The sequence below is a fragment of the Citrus sinensis genome, chromosome 3 (genome assembly GCF_022201045.2).
Source record: "Citrus sinensis cultivar Valencia sweet orange chromosome 3, DVS_A1.0, whole genome shotgun sequence".
In the NCBI taxonomy this organism is placed as follows: domain Eukaryota; kingdom Viridiplantae; phylum Streptophyta; class Magnoliopsida; order Sapindales; family Rutaceae; genus Citrus; species Citrus sinensis.
The window spans coordinates 25,899,477-25,920,572 of record NC_068558.1 but is presented as its reverse complement, the minus strand read 5'-3'; the positions used below and the strand labels follow the sequence as shown (position 1 = coordinate 25,920,572).

The following is a 21,096-nucleotide window of genomic DNA, read 5'->3' as shown; positions in this document are numbered from 1 at the left end:
TGTCATATATGTATAAATAAATACTGTACTTGATAAGTTTAGGCTATGGAGCTAGTTGAAGTTTGGTGTGAATCAAAGAAGGGTCATAAGTTTGGTGGTTTATTGCAAGTCTCTTGGACATTAGGATTACTCTATTAGTCTGTTTGAAATTTTTGCGAAAGTCATGATTGTTAGAAGGGCATATCTTGGGTTGTGTCTGCTACAAGTGTGAAAACAATATAGCGTTCATTAAGAGCTCAATGAGGAGAAAAGGAATCACATCTCTTTGGAATCACCGTGTAAGAAAAGATTCAAGACGGCTCCATAAAAGAAACTTCATTTGATGTCAATACATTTTTTCCATATAATATAAGACCGCACTCGAGACTGGACAGTGAACATTTACATAATACAGGATATAAGCTTCTTGACTATAGTAAAACACCGAGAATAAATGCGGTATGAAGTTCAAATATTATCTGAAAAAGGAAGAGGAGACAGAAAAAAAATACTTTAGGTGATTTTCACGCCAATGGCACAGAGAGCCTGCAGGTGACTAGGTCAAAGAATGGGACACGGCGGTTGTGGAACTCGGTTACGGAGCTCCTGAGTCTCCCTCTGAGATCTTTCAAGTTTCTCTCTAAGCTTAAAAATTTTTTCATTTGACTTCATTTGAGCTAACTGTGCAGCCCCTTCTGCCTTTAATCGAGCAAGATGCTCCTCTGCCAATTGCTGTTCGAGCCTAGTTGTTGTCTCTTTGAGCTTAGACTCAACCTATCAAAAAATCATCAATATCAACTAGAAAACATGCCACTAAGCCCAGGAGTCGCAGCATAATACAAAAAAAGATTGGGCAGTGGTAATATAAAACTCCAAATTAAGAGAAGAAACTTCTTAAGTGTTAATTTAGTTTAATCCAATTGCAAAGTGAGTTGCTAAGTTCACCATACTTGGCAAAACGTTCTTACTACAATCAATTCCACTCTCTCAATCATTGATAAATGGTAGAAACAAAAGGTTAAAAAAATAAACAGATAAACCCAAAATATAAAATATTAAAGAATCTACTAACTTTTTCATTTTGCCACACTCCAGGAATGTGGAAAGTAAAACTTATTAGCACCCAAGAAATATAGTCATTACACAGAATTACAGCAACTCCAAATTAGAATGTGACATAACTTATAACATTTCAATTGTTCCCACAGACTCAGGAGTGCAGAATTCCTAGCAACAAAACAACATCCAAAGAATTACAAGAAATATTCTTATTATTGATCGCTAAACAAGTGCAGAATCCATTCTTAAGTGCAAGTCATGATGAGTAAACCACCTATAGCTACCAACATAGAGTAACACACTTAATTTCATCAAGAAACAAAACAGCACACGGCGGTCAAACAATATTCAAGGTAAGAACAACATGGTACAGCTTCAAAACACAATCAGTGAACAGATAATAACAGATTTGTCCCCATCAACTAGCAAGATAAGCCTCTTTTCAGATGGCAATCTCCAACAATCTAGGGGTGAGGACAGTGCGGCAATCTTTACCACCTCCAAGTCTCATGATTTAGAATATCATTACATAGTTTGAGAAATGATAATATCTAGGTATCTGCACGCTTTATAGGCATTTTTTAATTACACAGTTTTAAAAATAATTACCGAATCTGAGAAATGAACACATATGCATGTCATATTTTGATGTCAAAATGAGGAGCATAAAAAGTACCATCTCAGTAGTTCGTTTGAGTTGATCTTCATATGATGTTTGCATCTGCTCCTTCACCTCTGAAATTTCTCGTTTTGAATATCCCTTGAGAGAATCAACCTCAACTTGGGTATCACGGAGTTTAGTAGCCCCTTTCTGAGTAGAAAAAAAAAAAAAAAAGAGACATTGTCATCACATATTCAGAAAGAAGCAGCAGAGAAGTCTATTACGATATAATGAAGTCACCTTCAACTCAGCAAAGATTTCGTTTGTATATGGCTGCCCACCATTCTGCAGGATGACAAAGTTAACAAGAGAAAGAAGCTTCCGAACCTGCTCAGTTCTCTTGGCCGCATCCTTAGTCTTGTTATCAAAAAGCACGCACCTATTATCACATAGTTGAAGGATTTCCTAAAATAATGGAAAATTGATCAGGAATAAAGCAAATGTTAGCCCCTTTCGTAAGCATTGATAAACCAATCAAACACTTATAGTCTCTAAAAGTTTGAAGATATTGATCCGACAAAATTTGTTTTTGTTGTGATCATTAGCACTTAATATCATGCATCCTCAAAAACTATTTAAGGGCAAGCCATAATCAAATTTTAATAATCAATTCCATTCTCCTTATGGTTTAACCTCTTATGTCCATCAAATTTAAAGATCTTAAAAGCTGATCAGCATTCCATATAACAGAAATAATAATAATAATAATAATAATAATAATAATAATAATAATAATAATAATAATAAAGTGATCAGGAATAAAGAAAATTGCATATTTTCGAGTGAAAAGCATTGACCCAATCAAAATTAGTGGCTACAGCTCAGTAGCTGCCTCTTCACTAGAACAAAGCATGAAAGACTGTACTATTCTCATAAACAAACTCAAGTGACCAAAGCTCAAAACTGCCAAAAGACATGATCATATTTTCTGTGGCGTCTACATAATTGACCTAATTTTGCGGCATTATAATTAAAACAATTTGATTCCTTAAAAAAAATTAGTACAATAAAAAAAAACAAAGTTCACTTCATCTTCATTTTTGTTATTTTTCTTCCAACACCTCAAAGGTTAAATCAAGTACCTCAAAGGTTAAATCAAGCATGCAGTAAAACAGAGGAACTTGATATAAATCTTTCTCAACTTCAAAAGTTTTAGGAACCAAAGTCCTCAAGTAAATGCTGAATATAGGAGATTTGCATGTTGAAACTGAAAAAATATCTCATATTGAAATTTTAGACACCAATTTTGAGGCTACGATCCACAGGGAATTTTTAAGAGAATTTTCAATCTTGTAAAGTTAGACTTGATATTTATTCAAACAATGTAATAAAATGGACCTGTATAGCAAGTCGTATCCTCCTTGGCACACTTGTAAAATCTTAAGAGTAGGATAATTTTAAGCATATAAATTAAATAGGTACATATTTTAAGAAACAAACAAATGAACACACATTAATAGAATAAGAACCAAGATTAAATGGCAGATGAAATCAGATAATACAAATAAGAAAAGCATAAATGTTTAGCAAATGAATGAATGACTCATTCAAAGACATTAACAAACAACTAAAATTAAGTAATGCCAGCAGAAAATTACCAACCAATCACCTCTCCGCCATATCGCACATGGCAGAAGAAAACCATTGAAAATGGAGCTTTAAGATGGCCGGACTACTATAAACCTAACTAGTATTTTCAGCATGCATGTATTCATATTAAACTTCCAATAGTCCAACCTTAAAGGAGTCTAAAACTTCACAAAAGAACCAACCAAAGACAACTTGATCAAAATGACTAATGAAATTATCGAACACTCATGCAGTTCAGAAACAAACCTTTAAAGGCTTTGGACACGCACGGCCCAAATAATCTTCTAATGTTTCGTCATTATCTTCAAGTTCATCCCCTCCAGTGAAAACAACAATCATATAGTCAAAAATTTTTTTCCCGAACAAGGACTCCAAACTGTGTATTGCAGCTCCTTCCTCTTCAGAAAAACGGTTTCTAACAGAGAAAACTACAAGGACTGCATGGATCCCTTCCTTGGCCATACCAATACATTTGACAATTTCCTTACTGACAAACTCAGAGCCAGCCGAAGAATCAAAAAGCCCTGCAATGTCTCATAACATCAATCTACTTACCACCACGACATCAACAAGCATGGAATGGAATATCTAGGCACCAACATTAGTAAATTACAAGGGGTATCAATGACATTAACAACTTGGCCATCTTTGAGCATGGTTCTCTGCATTTCACAAGTTTTAGTAACCCCAGACGAGCCAGCCCTCGACCTGAAGGCTCTTCTTCGGAGAATACTATTGGCCGTCGCACTTTTACCATTGCCAGTACGGCCAACTAAAACCAAATTGCGCTCCCCATTAGATGGAGAAGTAGGCTTCCAATCGACATCAATCACTCTTCCTCCCATCATAAAAAAAGATTTCAATTTACCTGCAAATATCAAACCACTTCTTATTGAATTCAGTTTTTATCATTAAACAATAAGAAACAAAATTCAGCTACCATACCCTTACAATTTCACACCATTAAAACCTATATTCGTTATTACTTTAAATATTATCCAACCGAACATGAATAAATTCATAAAAAAAATGTTTAAAATAAAAATCATTCAGACCCCGACAATATAGTTAAATTTGTAATCTTAATAAAAATATGATGAATTGATATATAATCAAGCACAGAATCTAAACATCACAGTTAATTAATTAATTGTGTGGATATACATTTACAAAAAGAATTAATAGCCCAAAAGGGGCTGAAGCCCTCCTGGGCCTTAATTGGGTCCGCTCGTGATTATGCATTACATCCGATAAAATTTACAAAACAAGAAAAAGAAAATCAAGTCTATAATCGAAAAAAAAAACTGAAACTGAGATTGAGAGGAAAAGGCAAGGGAAATTTAGAGAAAGCAAAGTATAAAAACAACCATGAGATGATGCGATGAACTAAGATTTTACTTACTTGCGAAGAGAGGAGAGCTAAAAAGATTGTGTTGCCTATGAAGAGATGAGAAAGGGGAAGAGGCTTGACCTAAATTTTAGGATTTAAGTTATGAAAATTATAAATTGAATAATGAATGTAATAGAAAGTTTAAATAGAAAGTTGAGAAGTAAAGAATGCAAGAAAGTTTAAATAGAAAGTTGAGAAGAAAAGAATCTAAAAGAGTTTCAATAGGAAGTTGATAAGTAAAGAATCTAAAAGAGTTTGAAGAAAAGAATTTAAAAGAGTTTAAATAGAAAGTTGAGAAGAAAAGAATCTAAAAGGGAAATAAATATGCAATTTATCTCTTTTGCCTTTCATTATTTTGTCACTTTTATTATTAAGGAGGTTGTTAATTTTTTTTTCTATTGCAACTAATATATATCACTTATTTCTTATTAATTTTATAATATCTAAAAACTCTCTCGTCACCAAAAAATTTAAAACAAAAGAGGGGTAAATGAGTCATTTTCTTAATAACTTATCTTGGGGCTACAATATGTGTATTCATTATAAGAAAAATATTTAAAAATAACAAAAAGTACAAGAAAATATTTTATAATTAATTTTTTATGTATATTGAAACATATATGTTTATTTTTAGTACTTCAATTTTTTATTTTAATTTGTATTTATATAATTCATTTAATTTATAATAAATATGAATAAAAATTTATTTAAAAATAAGAATAATACTATAAAATTATACTATTAAAAAATTATTGAATATTATAAAAGCAATACTAAGATAATTATTATATATTGATTTGAATAGAGGAATACTAACGATCTCACATTATTATTATTATGGATACTCCTTTATTAAATTAGCGTATTCATACTTTATAGGGGCTTTTTGGTCATTTTATACGTCAAGGCACTCCCCAGAAGTAATACGACGGGAAATAGGGAATATCAATTGCCCTTGGCCCTGGCAATGAAATATGAGTCCTGTTAAGTTACCGACTCGTGTTACCCGCATAGGGAACGCCCACAGGACGACATTTCCCAAGTGTAAATCTCCCATTTGGGAGTGCTCGGATGCCTCTATAAAGAAAAACACAACAGTTATGTGCGTCTAAAACTTTGCAATGAACAACATTCCAATTTCTTTTATTCTTTATAATTGATTGACTTTTGGGCATTTTTTTTAAAAAAATTATTTTAACTTGGATTTTAGTTTTTTAACAGTTACAAGCATCAGAGGGATTCACGAGCATATGAAGAATTGAAGAAGCCTGCGGATGCGTTTGAGTTTGCTGAGTTGTTGAATGGACATCTGATTGTTAATGAAAAGAATAATTTTGCTTAGCCTTTTGCTTTTACTTATCAATCTTAGTTTGGTATGAATGAGTTTATGTTGTTGGCTTCTCGATTAGGTGCTTAGTTTAAGGCTATTGTTGAATATGCTCCATCTCAACGTGTTCCCAAGCCTTGTTCTAGAAAGGATAGCTGTGAAGGCACCATTTTAAAAGGTAATTTATATAAAAAAAAAAAATATAGGGTACTTTTGGGATTGAAGTGCTATGACTTTTACTTTATTGTACACTTAAGCTGATAAATTTCAAAGTTAATTAAAAGTACAACAATTACAAGTACACCTTTATTTTTTTTATCTTCTTGTTGTTTTTAGAAGTACTGTAGCAATAAGCTATATTTGGTTTTGATGTGGACAATAAAGACCTGGATTATCTAGAGTTCCTGAAGCTTATTGCTAAACCTTGTGAGAATCTACCAAATGCATAAATTCAGCTGGAAAGAAAAGAAGCTGAGCTATCTGGTTAGTTAGTTATTTTTAGATGAATTTGGTGAATATAACGTTCTGTTGTCCATGTGTATGTGTGTGTATGTGTGTGTATAAATGTATGTAATTTAAGCTATAAAATAAATAAATTCTGGCACTGTTGCTGAGATCAATACTCAAGTAAGTAATTCATTAATTTCAGCTATAAATTCAGGCTTTGCTAGGAATATATATTATTATGAAAAGGTGAGAAGGATTTGTATTATGTATAAGGTAATTAAAGATTGTGTTAGATATGCATAAATAAATATTGTACTTGATAAATCTATGCTATGAGCTAGTTGAAGTTTGGTGTGAATCAAAGAAAGGTCACAGGATTAATCTATTAGTCCGTTTGAATTTTTGGGAAAGTCATGATTGTTAGAAGGGCATATCTTGGGTTGTATCTGCTACAAATGTGAAAATAATATAGCGTTCCTTAAGAGCTCAATGAGAAGAAAAGGAATCAGATAATCTTTGGATTCACCATGTAAGAAAAGATTTTAGACGGCTCCATAAAAGATACTTCATTTGATGTCACTACAGTTTTTCCATATAGTACTATCTTAAGACCGCACTTGAGACTGGACTGTGAACATTTACATAATACAGGGTATAAGCTTCTTGACTGTAGTAAAACACTGAGAATAAATGCAGTATGAACTTCAAATACTATCTGAAAAGGAATGGGAGACAGAAAAAATATACTTTAGGTGATTTTCACGCCAATGGCATATAATGCCTACAGGTTACTAGGTCAAAGAATGGCACACCATCCATTTTTAGGTTGCTCACGGAGCTCCGCAGTCTCCTTCTTAAGCTTACCAATTTCGTCATTTGACTTCGTTTGAGCTGATTGTGCAGCCTGTTCTGCCTTTAATCGAGTAGGTTGCTCCTCTGCCAATTGCTGTTCGAGCCTAGTTGTTGTCTCTTTGAGCTTATACTCAAACTATCAAAAAAGCATCAATATCAGTCAGAAAACATGCCACTAAGCCCTAGAGTAGCAATATAATACAAATAAAGAATGGGTACTGGTAATATAAACCTCCAACTTAAGAGAAGAAAATTCTTAAGTATTAATTTAGTTTAATCCAATTGCAAAGGGAGTTGCTAAGTTCACAATACTTGGCACAACTTTCTTACTTCAATCAATTCCACTCTCTCAATCACTGATAAATGGTAGAAACAAAAGCTTAAAAAAATAAACAGCTAAATCTAAAATCTAAAATATTAAAGAATCTACTAACTTTTTCATTTTGTCACACTCCAGGAATGGGGAGAGTAAAACTTATTAGCACCTCAGACATTACACAGAATGTTAAGCAAATCCAGATCATTGTTGAATAGGATTTAGCTTAATGCCGGATCATTCTATTGCCTTGCTATAAATTAAAACTGTTGAAAGGAAAATCAAAAGTGGATCAAAGAATAAGTGACCCTTTACAGTCTGTGCTGCAGCAGTGCTTCCAGCAACAGAGGAGTACCCGCTACCCGCTAGTTTATTTTACTTCTTTCTGCCATATTTTAACTCTCATACTCTTCCATTGTTTAAGAAATCTCAGTTTTAGGTTTTTTTTTTCCTTTCTTTCTTTTCAAGGTCTCTCCTGTTTCATATCTTAAAGAATCCAAAAATTTCCAATGAAAGCTTTTCTTCTTCTCTTTCTTTTATAGCCCCATGATACATTAGTTGCATCATTTCACATTCTAAAAAATTAAAAAAAAAAAGCACTTACTGTCTGTTTCTAGTTCCGGCTTTGGAAGCCTCACTACAATTTATTTGCATTTCTTTAGTGAAAGCAAGCAGGCCAGCTTAGTCCACTTTTTGTTTTTTTTTTTCAGTTTACAGTGATATTATATCTCATTAAATGAAGTTCTCTTCTTTCCTATTTTCATGTTAAGTCAACAACAAGCAGAAAAAGCAATGAAACTGGGACAAGATCTTCTTGTTTCAGCTGTGATTGGTGCATGAAGAGCAAATGGATTTTGTCATAATATTGCCTTTTCTATCCATACCCGTATTTGATTGGCTTTTGAGTCCCACTAGTTATTGTCCCTTTTGTTTACTATTTAGATTCTTAATAACCAAATCACTGATGGAGATGCTTGGAAAGTGATCGTCTAAAATCCTAATTACGGTAGTGTTACAATATTTTTAATTACGGGAAATGATGATAATGTCATCATCTTGATAACATTTAATGTTAATAATTAATTAAAATTCAATATCGCTAGCATGGTATCGCACCTTATATGTACTACTAAAAGTACATATTTTTTTTCCTTTTAATTACTAGAATTAATAGTTAGATAGTTATTAGAATGGCATGGATTAGCCTACTATATAACAGAGTTCAGATATTTGGATTAGCCAATTATATCACCAGTAACAAGTCAAAATCCCCCATAGGAGCAGTAACAATGTTATTGAGATAAAACCACTAACTTTATTTTTTTCTTTTTTTAAGTTTTATTAAAGGGGAAGGACCATAGATGTTAACCGTTGAGCGTCTTTCTTAAGTATTCGAAGAATTTGTGCATTTTTTTTTTTTAGAAGTGTGAACAACTAGGATGGAGAGCGTTTCCGAACTGGCGAAAAAGGACCCTCCTCCTTTGGAGGATGACCGGTCTACAAAAAAGGCAAAGTTTAGGATTGAAGGAGACGATGAGGATAATCCTCCAATGGTATCCTTCAAAGACAAGTTGATGGAAACACATGACACTATGGAGGAGGATCTCATGGGGAAGGAGGATGATCTGGTGTTTGACTTGGAGGATGTAGTGATAGAAACGGAAGGATATCTGCCTTCGATCTCATTCTCATAGAAAGTTCATGCACAGCTCGTGAAACCATGGAGGACAGCTGTGGTTATCAAGCTTCTCAGAAGAACGATTGGCTACAAGGTCTTGTGCAACCATTTGGAGTCCTTATGGAGCGGATCACAGGGTTTTACGGTGATTGACCTTGAGAATGATTTTTTCTTGGTTAAGTTTAAAACGGAGGATGATGCCCAATACGCTCTCACGCAAGGACCTTGGTCTATATTGGGGCACTACTTGACAGTTCAACAATGGTCTCCTAGGTTTGATTGCTCTACGGAAACCATTGATTCAGTCGTTGCATGGATCCGTCTTCCAGGAATGCCTCTCCATTACTACCACAAGACAATTCTTCGAATGATCGGGCAAGTAATTGGGAAGGTTATAAAAATTGATTACAACACCAACTCTGCGTGCAGAGGCAAATTTGCTCGCATAGCGGTGGAGTTGGATTTGGCTAAACCTCTTTGTTCCTAGTTTTTGCTTGATGGCAAACTTCAGAAGGTTGAATATGAAAATCTCCCCCTGATTTGTTATGAATGTGATAGGCCTCAACGCTCATCAAGGGTACCTAAGCCTAATACCATGTATCAAGGATACACATGAGCTGCTGCATGAGAACTTGGTAGCTGAAGGGACACATGTGCACTCCACTAGTTTTGCGGATGGACTCGGTCCTACAACAAAATGGTCAGCCAATCGCATTCATGAGTAAAGTATTTGGTGTTTCCAAGAAAACATGATCTGCCTATGCTAAAGAAATGTTGGCGATAGTGGAGGCAATTCCTACATGGAGACAGTATCTATTGGGAAGAAAATTCATTATCCGGACAGACCAGCGCAGCCTGAAATATCTCTTGGAGCAACGCATAGCCACACTAGAACAACATGAATAGATAGCAAAACTGATGGGGTTTGAATATGAAATCCAATATCGGCCGGCGAAGGAGAATATGGCAGTGGACGCTCTCTCCTGACGTCCTGACAGTGCAACACTTAACCATCTATTTGTGTCGCAGGTTTCAATTTGGGAACAAATTAAACACGCTACTGCAGATGATGACTATGTTGAAAGAATAACATCATTGGCCCGCACACATGACACCAGCCCATATGCAATTCACCAAGGAGTAGTCTTCTTCAAAGGCAGAGTTGTGGTGCCGCTCAAATTGCGAGAAACGTTAATCTTTGAAGCACACGACACAAAGATGAGCAGCCATTCTAGAGTACTTCGCACGTTCAAATGCTTGGCAACTCAATTCTACCAGCCTTCTATGTACAAAACAATACATGATTATGTTAGCAGGCGTGTTATTTGTCAAAAAACAAAAGCTTCCACATTGAAGCCAGCGGGTCTCCTACAGCCTCTTCCAATTCCTTGCAAAGTGTGGGATGATATCACACTTGATTTTATTGAGGGATTGCCAAACTCGCAAGGGAAGGATACCATCCTAGTTGTTGTTGACAGGCTCAGTAAATATGCGCACTTCATGGCTTTGACGTATCCGTTCACAGCAAAAACGGTGGCGGAACGATTTGTTGACGGTGTGGGTAAACACCATGGCATGCCAAAGTCGATCATCAGCGACAGAGACCCCATTTTTGTTAGTAAGTTTTGGCAAGAGTTCTTCCAAATGTCGGGAACCAAATTAAAATTGAGCTCGGCGTATCATCCGCAGACCGACGGTCAAACTGAGGTCATAAATAGGTGCTTGGAACAATACCTCAGGAGTTTTGTTCACCAATGGCCTCGCAAATAGAATTCATACCTTCCTTGGGCAGAGTATTGGCACAATACGACGTATCATGAGTCTACTGGTATAACCCATTTTCTTGCTCTTTACGGCCGTAAACTTTCCACTTTGCCCATGTATCATGAAGGCTCTTCTCTGGTTCATGAAGTAGACCAGGCCCTGCTAATTGGAGATGAGTTGCTTCAATTGCTGAAGAGCAATCTTGCTGCTGCCATTAATCGCATGAAATAATCAGCCGACAAAAGGCGTCGTGATGTTCAATTTCAGCCTGACGATATGGTCTATTTAAAACTCCCGCCATATCGTCAAGCTACGGTTTTTCGCCGTGCTCATCAGAAATTAGCGAGCAAATACTTTTGGCCGTATCTAGTTCTTGAACGGATTGGTAGTGTTGCTTATAAACTACGATTGCCAGCTCAGTCTCGTGTGCACTCAATCTTTCATGTTTCATTGTTGAAAAAATTTATTGGTGATAACCCTAGCCTTGGTCTTAAGTTGCCATTTGTTGATGATGACGGGCTAATCATTTTAGAACCTGCTGCAATTATTGATGTTCGTTGGATTAAAAGAGGTGGCAAATTTGTGGAACAATGTTTGGTGCAATGGAAACGTTTGCCAAAAGAAGAAGCAACGTTGGAAGATGATGTCGAGCTTATGCAGAAGTTTCCTCATTTGTCCCTTGCGGACAAGGGACCACTTCCAGGGGGGAGGATGATAGGCCTTGACGCTCATCAAGGGTACCTAAGCCTAATACCCTGTATCAAGGATACACATGAGGTGCTGCATGAGAACTTGGTAGCTGAAGGGACACATGTGCACTCCACTAGTTTTGCGGATGGACTTGGTCTCCAAAGAATCTTCACTTGCTAATTTTGTGTTATTTGATTTCTTATTATTTGAATTATTCTTATTTGATTTAGCTATTAGTTTAAGAGAATAAGTCAGCCTAGTATCAGCCAACAATCACGATCAGTTGAGATTGTTCTGGCTTAATATTGTTCTAAGTATAAATAAGCTCCAACAGCAAGAATAAAATTGTTCAATATCAATTAAATTCAATTACTTGTGGTTATTCTCACCCTAAGAGAAATCTATCTTAATTAGCTTTGACTAGGACCACATTAGAATGTGGTAAATATGGTCACTTAAGTATTACATGCCCGGAAAGAACAAGCAACAAGGAAGATACTCATGGGGCTGTGAATGTGCAAGCTGAGTCTACGATCAGTACTAGGGTGGCTCCACCACCCAAGACAGGTAGATGTGGTAACCCTAAGTTTGGACCGTGGATGATGGTATCTCGAAATGGAAAAGTTAAGAGCTATAAGGAAAGAGAAATCATTAAGGTGTCAAGTCAAAACCAAAATGGGAGGTTTGATAGAGGTTCGTGATTTTCTCCTTTGGCAAACGAAGATATGATGGAAAGGGGCACAAAGTCAACTGAGGAAACCCATGTGCTTGATTTAGCAATAAAGGGACCAGCTAGCAAAATTCAACAACATGCCAAAGTAATTAGCAAATTACCAAATAAAAAGCATCCACGTCCCACTAATAGAACTACCACAGTTGCACCATTTCTTAAGCCTTCATCACGTGTTGGAAAAACTATGAAGCCCAAACTATCCAAATCTTTTATAACAGAACCTTCCACGTCAAACTCCATGCACACTTACCGTTCCCCACGTGAATACAAAGTAGCCATGGCCAAACCGTTTAACACAACCAATGCCTCCACAACCCTTGACCCTACAAAGCATTCTGTTGTGACCCTGGAGCAGATACCTAGCAGTACTCAAAATGTTTTGGCAACTACTCCCAACCCTTTATTCCCTGGTGAAGATGGAATATATGAGAAGCTTGATGGTCAACCTATGGGGGATCCTCCGGACATAAAAGAATGGGATATGGATAATTTGATGGATGATCCAGAAGATAGTGACTACGTAGGAGATAGCGGAGATGAGGAATCAGAGGATTCGGAGTTTGCGGGATCCTTAGAAGATGAACCTCAGCTGGCTTTAGAACACCAGGACTTTGTGCCTGAGGTGTAAGGGATTTTTCTCCATATTTTTTCATTATTTTTAATGTTGTTCTCTATTATGTTTTGGAATTGTCAGGGAGTTTCATCAAAGGGATTTCATCGAACTTTCAAGGGCTTTGTTAAGAATTATACTCCCACTATGGTTGCAATTTTGGAGCCCAAAGTAAGTGGAATTAGGGCTGATAATTTTATCAGGAGTAGTGGCTTTGCAAGATCTCATAGAGTGAAAGCTGTGGGTTTTTCTAGAGGAATCTGGCTTCTTTGAAAAGAGGAGTTTGCTGTGGAGGTTACAGTGAACCATCGTCAGTTTATCCACTTTCGGGTTTCTGACAATGGTGGAATTATTTCTTCAATCACGACCGTTTATGCCAGCCCGATTCCTTCCATGAGGAAGCATCTTTGGAGTGAGCTTGATAAGCTTGCCAGCTTTAGTCAGGAGCCTTGGATTGTCGGAGGTGGTTTTAATGTCATTCTGAATGCATTAGAAAAGAGGGGAGGATCTCAAAGAACTAACAATGTGTGCCAGCTCTTTAATGAGTGGTTTCAACACAATCAGCTTTGTGATTTGGAGTTCAAAGGGCCTTCTTTCACCTAGGCTCGTGGCTCTTTGCATAAAAGACTTGATAGAGCGATCTGTAATGACAAATGGGTTGAAAATTTCCCGAATTCCTCGGTGCTACACCTTCCTAAAGTTTGCTCGGATCACAGACCAATCTTGGTACATTTTGAGAAAATTCAATTTGCTTGTAGTAGCCCTAAACCTTTTCGGTTTCTCGCTTCTTGGCTAACTGATAAGAGGTTTGAGAGTCTTGTTTCAAGTATATGGCAACCAGATATAAATTATTTATAACCAGCTAAACACTTTGTGGAGGAGGCTTCACTCTAGAATAGTAATTTTGGTAATATTTTCAAACGTAAAAACCCCCTGCTAGCAAGGATTGGGGGCATCCAACAGGCTCTCGAAACCCACCATTCTAATAACCTGATTCGACTTGAATGACAACTCAAAAAGGAGCTTGAGGAAGTGCTAACCCAAGAGGAACTTTTATGGTATCAACAGTCTCGTAGGAAGTGGATTCAGTGTGGTGATCGTAATACTTCTTTCTTCCATCGCAAAACAATTCAGCGAAGAAGAAGGAATAGAATTGAGATGATCAAAGACGATATGAGTAATTGGCTGTTGGATAATAATGCGATTAAAGAATATGTTGTGTCCTACTTCTCTAAACTCTATACCAAGGAGGATGAATTTTATAAGCCTTACCCTATCCGTAATGCTTTTCTAGTATTTGAGAAGAGTCAACTACAAGGTTTCAGCCTAGCTGTGGATGATAAGGAAATTACGAATGTTTTTTTTTGTATGAAGGCTTTTAAAGCTCCGGGAATAGACGGTTTCCATGCACTCTTTTACTAGACACAATGGAATGTAGTGGGAAACTCAGTTTGTAAGCTTATTAAAGACATTTTTAGTGGCACCGAGGTCCCCAAGGAGTTGAATAGAACATTGCTTGTTCTAATCCCGAAATCAGATAATCCTACTAGCCTCAAGCTTTTTCGCCCCATTAGTTTGTGCCCGGTCGTTTACAAAACTATCACTAAGCTGCTAGCCAATCATCTGAAAGCTATTATGCCAGAGCTCATTGGATCGAATCAGACCAATTTTGTTTCGGGGAGACACATCACAAAAAATGTTGTAATCGCCCAGGAAGTTATCCATTTGATGAGACGGAAAAAAGGGAGGATTGGGCAAATGGCTATTAAAGTGGATTTGGAGAAAGCCTATGACCGGTTAAGTTGGGACTTTATCTTTGAAACCTTGCGGGAGATTGGTCTACCCATTGAGTTTATTCGGCTTATTATGGAGTGTATTACAATAGCGACTATGCAACTTCAGTGGAATGGGGAACCTACAGAGAGTTTCACACAATCTAGAGGCATTCGACAAGGAGATCCCATATCTCCATATATTTTTGTTTTGTGCATAGAAAGACTAAGTCATGGGATCAATGATGCTGTGCAGAGAGGACTCTGGAAACCGATTAGGCTTGCACGTGGAGGTACGCCTTTAAGTCACTTATTCTTTGTCGATGATCTTATTTTGCTTGGCAAAGTGTCCTCTACGCAAGCAGTGGTTATAAATGATGTTTTAAATGATTTTTGTATGACCTCTGGGGAGAAGGTCAATGAGTCCAAGACTCAAGTTTTTTTCCCCCGAAATGTGAAGCCAGTTGAGGCCAAGGAAATTGGCACTGCCTTGGGTTTTTCAGTCACTAAAAACCTAGGAAAATATTTAGGTATGCCGGTCATCCATTCTCGAGTCAACAAGCAGACTTACCAAGAGATTTTGGACAAAGTAAACAAACGTCTGTCAGGGTGGAATGCTATGCACTTGTCCTTAGTAGGAAGGCTTACTCTCACTTAATCGGTAATCCAAACTATTCTTATTTATGCTATGCAGACCACAAAGATTCCTTCTGGTATTCAGGATAATATAGATCAGGCTTGTCAACATTTTATTTGGGGTGGGGCAGTAGGAAAAAAGAAAATGAGCTTAGTTAAATGAGATCACATATACCAACCAAAGCTTTGCGGGGGCCTTGGCCTGAAGAACCTTAGTTTGATGAATGAGTCGTTACTTATGAAAATCGGGTGGGGCTTAATTTCTTCCCCGAATAGTTTATAGGTCCAAGTTCTCTTGTCAAAGTATGGGCTTGATCATACCTCGCTCCCAAATGTCCTGCCTACGAAATATGGATCATACATGTGGAAGGCTGTGGGAGGAATCTGGCCGGAGGTCTTAAAAGGAATAAAATGGGATATTGGTAGTGGCAACAAAGTTAGATTTTGGTGGGATGATTGGGCAACAGAGGAATACCCTTTGCATGCTTTCGCTTTGCAGCCGATACCTCTTAAGCAGGTCAATGAGTGTGTAGCGAGGTTTATCACTGATGAGGGAGCTTGGAATTGGAGACTTTTTGCCAATTTTTTGCCTCATCATCTACTCCTCAAAATTGCTGCGATAAAGCCTCTCAACGTGTCTGATGAGGATGATCAAAGGTACTGGGCTTATTCCAAGTCAGGAGATTTTACAATTAAATCGGCATACCTAGCTTTGTCAAAAATGACGGTTAATGATGAGGACTCCTTTTGGAGCTTTGTTTGGCACTGGCGAGGACCCCAATGTATCAGAACCTTTCTGTGGGTAGTTGGACAGAATAGACTGAAAACTAAGGCTGAACTTTTCCGAAGGCACATTGGAGCTGATATGAGCTGTGTGAGATGTGGCTGTCTCATTGAGAATACTCTCCATGCTTTGAGAGACTGCCCCGGTGCTAAGCATGTTTGGTTAGGTTTGCTATCCCTTGAGATCCGGCAATAATTTTTTAATCTGAATCTCAGAGATTGGATGTTATATAATTTGAAGAACTTGTGGAAGTATGAAGGGTTTTTTTGACTGGACATGTCTTTTTGCAGTCACAATCTGGAGGCTTTGGTTTTGGCGTAATCAAAACCTTCACAATGGTGTAACCAACAACACGAGCCACATAGTGATGGATATTAAGTGTCGTACTGAGGAAATTAAAAAGATTAACCAGAGCTTATTTGTTCCTGCTGACATGAAGGTTGAAAAACATTTTGGATGGGTTGCCCCGAGCTGGCCATGGTTTAAACTTAATACAGATGGAAGCCATGAAAGTTCTGGTTTATCTAGTGCTAGGGGCTTAATTCGAAACTGCGATGGAGAATGGATAGTTGGTTTTGGCATGAATATTGGTGTTGGCTCCATAACTAGAGCTGAGCTATGGGGCCTTTACAGGGATTATGCTTGGCCTGGAATATAGGAATTCGACAGCTTCAAGCTGATGTTGACAGTATTTGCGTTACTCAATTGGTGGTTACTCAATTTGTGTTAGGCCAAATGCGTATGCATCACTTATCAGGAGCATCAAGGATCTGTTGAACAGAGGCTGGCAAGTGCAGATCAAACATGCCTACAGAGAAACTAACTTTGCAGCTGACTTCCTTGCAAACTCTGCTCTATCCTTACCTATTGGTCTGCACATTTTCAATTCTCCTCCTCCAGGGGCTGATTTATGGGCTTCTGCATGATTGTACCGGGGTTTCATACCCTCGCATTGTTTTGCCTTAGCCTTTAGATAGGCTCGTTATTGTACCCAAAAAAAAAAGGGGGGGGGGGGGGGGGGGGAAGGGGCATAGCCCAAACATTATTTTTAACTCCTATCTTTTTTAGGAGTTCAACTCGAATGACTGATTCAACAAACAAACGGAAAGTCATTCAACTGCACTTTTTAAGGTAAATTATAAATAATGTCATCCTAATGTTAAAGTAGGTAATGAAACTTTAGAGGTCAAGAATATTGCTGGCCTTGAGTCACTGCTTTGGTGAAAAACAATTTTCTTTTTAAACAATTTTGTTTCAACAATTTCAACTGTTTGATATAATTAAACGAAGGTCATAAATGGATATTTGTTCGTGATGAAAGTTAGACTCTTGCAAGTACATCATTTCATGATAGCTAAAAATTTTTTAGAAAAAAAAATTAAAACATTTGACTGAAGTTGTCCACTCGAATTCCCCAGAAAAAGAAAAGGCTATAGCGACTTTCCTATCTGTATCTAGGGTTTTAGATCATTTGACAAAATACATAGCAGCTGCAATGCATTAATAATCATATTAATAATTACAGCATGCTGCATGCAGTGATCTGAAATCTGGCCAGATGGATTCTTTCCTTTTATAATCATTTACAAATTCTCAGTTTTCTTTGGCTTTTGTTTCTACTTTTAGCTTTAAAAATTTTCCCATATCTTTTTTCTTCATTGAAGCAATCTGAATCATATCTTTCACTTCAGTGTTCATCAGTACTTTTGACTTAAAAGCACCTAAACTTTTCAATCGTGTATTGGTTTCTTTCTCAATTTGCATTAACATTTTCATGCTATTAAAGTGATGGACATGTTTGAAGAAATTTAAAATGCTATTAGGTCTTGCTCTTTCTGCATGCATGGTGAATAGAAACCTAAAACGTGAAAGAGATTTTTACTCTTCAATGCGATGGTGATAGAAAGTGCTAGCTTCTTCACTTCAAAGTTCAAATTATAGGGAGTGGGCACATATAATTTCATTTATGATTAGGGTTCATGATACTAGGAACTATAGGGAGTAGCTGTCACTAAAAGAAAATAAACAATAGATGACGGAAAATAACTGTCATCAAAGGTGGTGCATAACAAACAGTTCAACCGTTATCTATGTTATTGTCATTAATTTATGACAGAATATATTTCCGTCATGAATTGTTGATGATATTTTACAGTCATATATCCGTCACACAATATTTTAATGAGAAAATTAATCAAATTAAATTAAATTTTATTTAAATTTTCGCTCTATTTTTTAAAACTTTTGGTGGGAGATTAAATTGTCATTTGTAAATTTATTATTCAATTTTGGTGGAAAATATTTTATGACAGATTTTATGATGTGTATTTCCCGTCATAAAGTTAATTTTTTTAAAAAAATTATATTGTGATTATAATTTATTTGTGAATTCTTGTTTACAAATTTAATTAATTAATAAAAATGAATATTATCAAAAAATTAAAAAATGATATTAATTAACATCCATTCAATCCAACAAATTAATTTCAAAATAAATACATCTAGTGTTCAATGTCATTACCACCAATACATAATAAAACATCCCAAATTTAAAAAAAAAGAATGCCGAAATATAAAAACAATAGTTAAATTTCAATTAAACTCCAAGAAAAGTAATTTAAATTCCGGCCACCGAGCCAAGTTCCCCAACAAAACTTCCAAAGATTAATGGAAATATTCCAACAGCAAGACTTCCAGAAGCAATACCCTCTTCCAGCGGCAATACATTGAATAATCTGAAAACTTATTACATTGTTTAGAACTACAACACTAAAACATAAAAACCAAATAACTATATTAAACTCATAAAAAGCTTACAATTTACAAGAGAAACTGAAGGTATCAATCAATTTTGAGGCAACCAATTTGAAAATTTAATATTAAACTCATAAAAAGCCAAATAACTAGTGAGTCTGATGCTTAAGGGGGAAAAAAGAAAATAGAGTACTTCAATTGAGGTATTGAGAGATGAGTTTCAACCAATTTTAGGTCTTAATTAGCCAAAAAGTATAGTTCTTGTGGACATTGAGCAAAAATATTGTCAATTTGACAATTTTTATTTTTATTTTATGAAACAACACCGACACAAGTCATGGTGTAAAAGTTACCACTTGCAAATAAATAAATGAAACCCAAATGTAACAGGAGCGTCGTTTGATCAAAACATATTTGCATTAACTTAGACCACTTGATGGCAACGTCTAAGTATACTTCAAAAGCTTTTCCAGAGAACTAAAAGTTCATGAGATGATCATAAACAGTAAAGTGAATTAAACATGAAAAAACATCCTCATAGCACCTATGAAAAAAGAAATTATAACAGGCAAACTTACAATCAGTCCTTCTTTGTATTTTGATTCAAACATAGCCATGGCAGCAAGAGAACCAGAACCCATTGTCGCAAACGGCAAAGTATCAGTTGAACCGTGTGGATATATCTGCAAAATTAACCATAGCCATCAGTATTTTGCCTAAGATATTTGTTAAATAGTACGAAGAATCATCATCGTTTCTGACAATTCTGCAAGAAGAAGAAAACTAAGTATGTGAAGATGAGGTCCAGTGCAATCAACTCCACCAAGAACCAAAGCAGCTTGCACATAACCTTGGTAGCCGGAAAGAGAAAAAAACCGATCAGAATCACGCACTCTTAAAGACTATCCAAACATATGTTGCTAATAACTAAACAATGGAAATGGAATGAACTTAACTTGAAAAGGTGCTTCTTGAGAAGAGTCGATGCTGTAACAACCCTTGACTCTCGACCAGTATGATAACGATGTAACTGCAGCTGTGAGCTGAGCATATCTAGGAACATGAAAAAAATTTACAATGTGTTTGCTACAATATTATGAAAAAAAGAAAATACATCATTTGTTTAAGCAAGAGTTGATAAAGAACACAACTGCAATCTAGCAATGCCAAGTTAATTAAACTCAATCATAGGAAGTACCAGTTACAGCCTCAGTATCAACAGCAGTTCCTGCACCGCAACAATATATGTTTGGGGCCATGTAATGAATTTACTCACAATTCTTATCACAAACTATGGGTCCTTCAGTTGCTCTGGTATCTGCCCCAAGAATGACACCATCCTGCGAAAAAATGAAAAGAGAAGAATAAGACCCCCGTAATAATTCTGGAACTGTCTTGATAGGGAACATTATCTAACAGGATGGATATACAGCAAAAGCGTGCATATTTATATCCTTATAATTTGAAAACGTGTCAAGCACTGGAAAACTATAGGCTACACTACTTAGCAGTCATTTTCAAGTAAAACTTCACAAACTCCCCCATTTATAATGGCAGTCCACTCTCCCTAACCAAAAAGAACACCCTGACATCATAATGAATACATAAAATTCCACTTTCATATTTCGTCCTATTATAACTTCTTTCTAGTGGAAGTATGAAATAACTTCTTTATACATTCTTCATCATCCATGAACTAATCATTTACTTGAAATATCTTTAGGCCAATATAGACTCCAAACTAACCAAGTGCCTCAGCATCTTTATATAGAACACCAAAAGGAAAATTGTTTTAATCCTTGCTTTCACCTCAGAATCAAAATTATTACCTGTAGAGCTCTTTTTTTAAGCTTGTTCATTACAGAAAATTGTTTAAGCCTTACTTTCACGGTCTTACCCAGTGAAACATTTGGAGCCTTTTTTGGCATTTTGTAACCGAGGATGCTCTGCATGCACGAGGACGAACTGTTACTTGATTAAACTTCACACTACTAAAAAACGCGTATCTATGACAGAATTTTTATGACGGATAACGTTGAGTCACGATTCTATCA

General features: G+C 36.2%; 2 protein-coding genes and 1 pseudogene across 2 annotated transcripts in view; all 3 read right to left on the bottom strand.

Annotated features, from left to right (window-relative positions):
* Window positions 1-329: 329 nt before the first annotated feature.
* Window positions 330-4,152, bottom strand: LOC127901052 (immune-associated nucleotide-binding protein 9-like). Its single transcript, XM_052436957.1, has 5 exons — window positions 3,903-4,152; window positions 3,536-3,813; window positions 1,940-2,104; window positions 1,715-1,849; window positions 330-753 (listed from the first exon to the last, which is right to left on the bottom strand). The coding sequence occupies exons 1-5, from the start codon at window positions 4,135-4,137 to the stop codon at window positions 541-543; spliced, it is 1,026 nt and encodes a 341-aa protein (XP_052292917.1). The 5' UTR covers window positions 4,138-4,152; the 3' UTR covers window positions 330-540.
* A 2,828-nt stretch (window positions 4,153-6,980) lies between these two features.
* Window positions 6,981-21,096, bottom strand: part of LOC102619400 (immune-associated nucleotide-binding protein 9-like) — a 43,971-nt gene continuing 29,855 nt past the window's right edge. The window contains exon 6 of the mRNA XM_052436947.1: window positions 6,981-7,441. Coding sequence (XP_052292907.1) covers window positions 7,250-7,441 — 192 coding nt within the window. The 3' untranslated portion in view covers window positions 6,981-7,249. The remainder of the gene's footprint in view (window positions 7,442-21,096) is intronic.
* Window positions 12,856-20,970, bottom strand: LOC127901191 (proteasome subunit beta type-7-A-like; annotated as a pseudogene).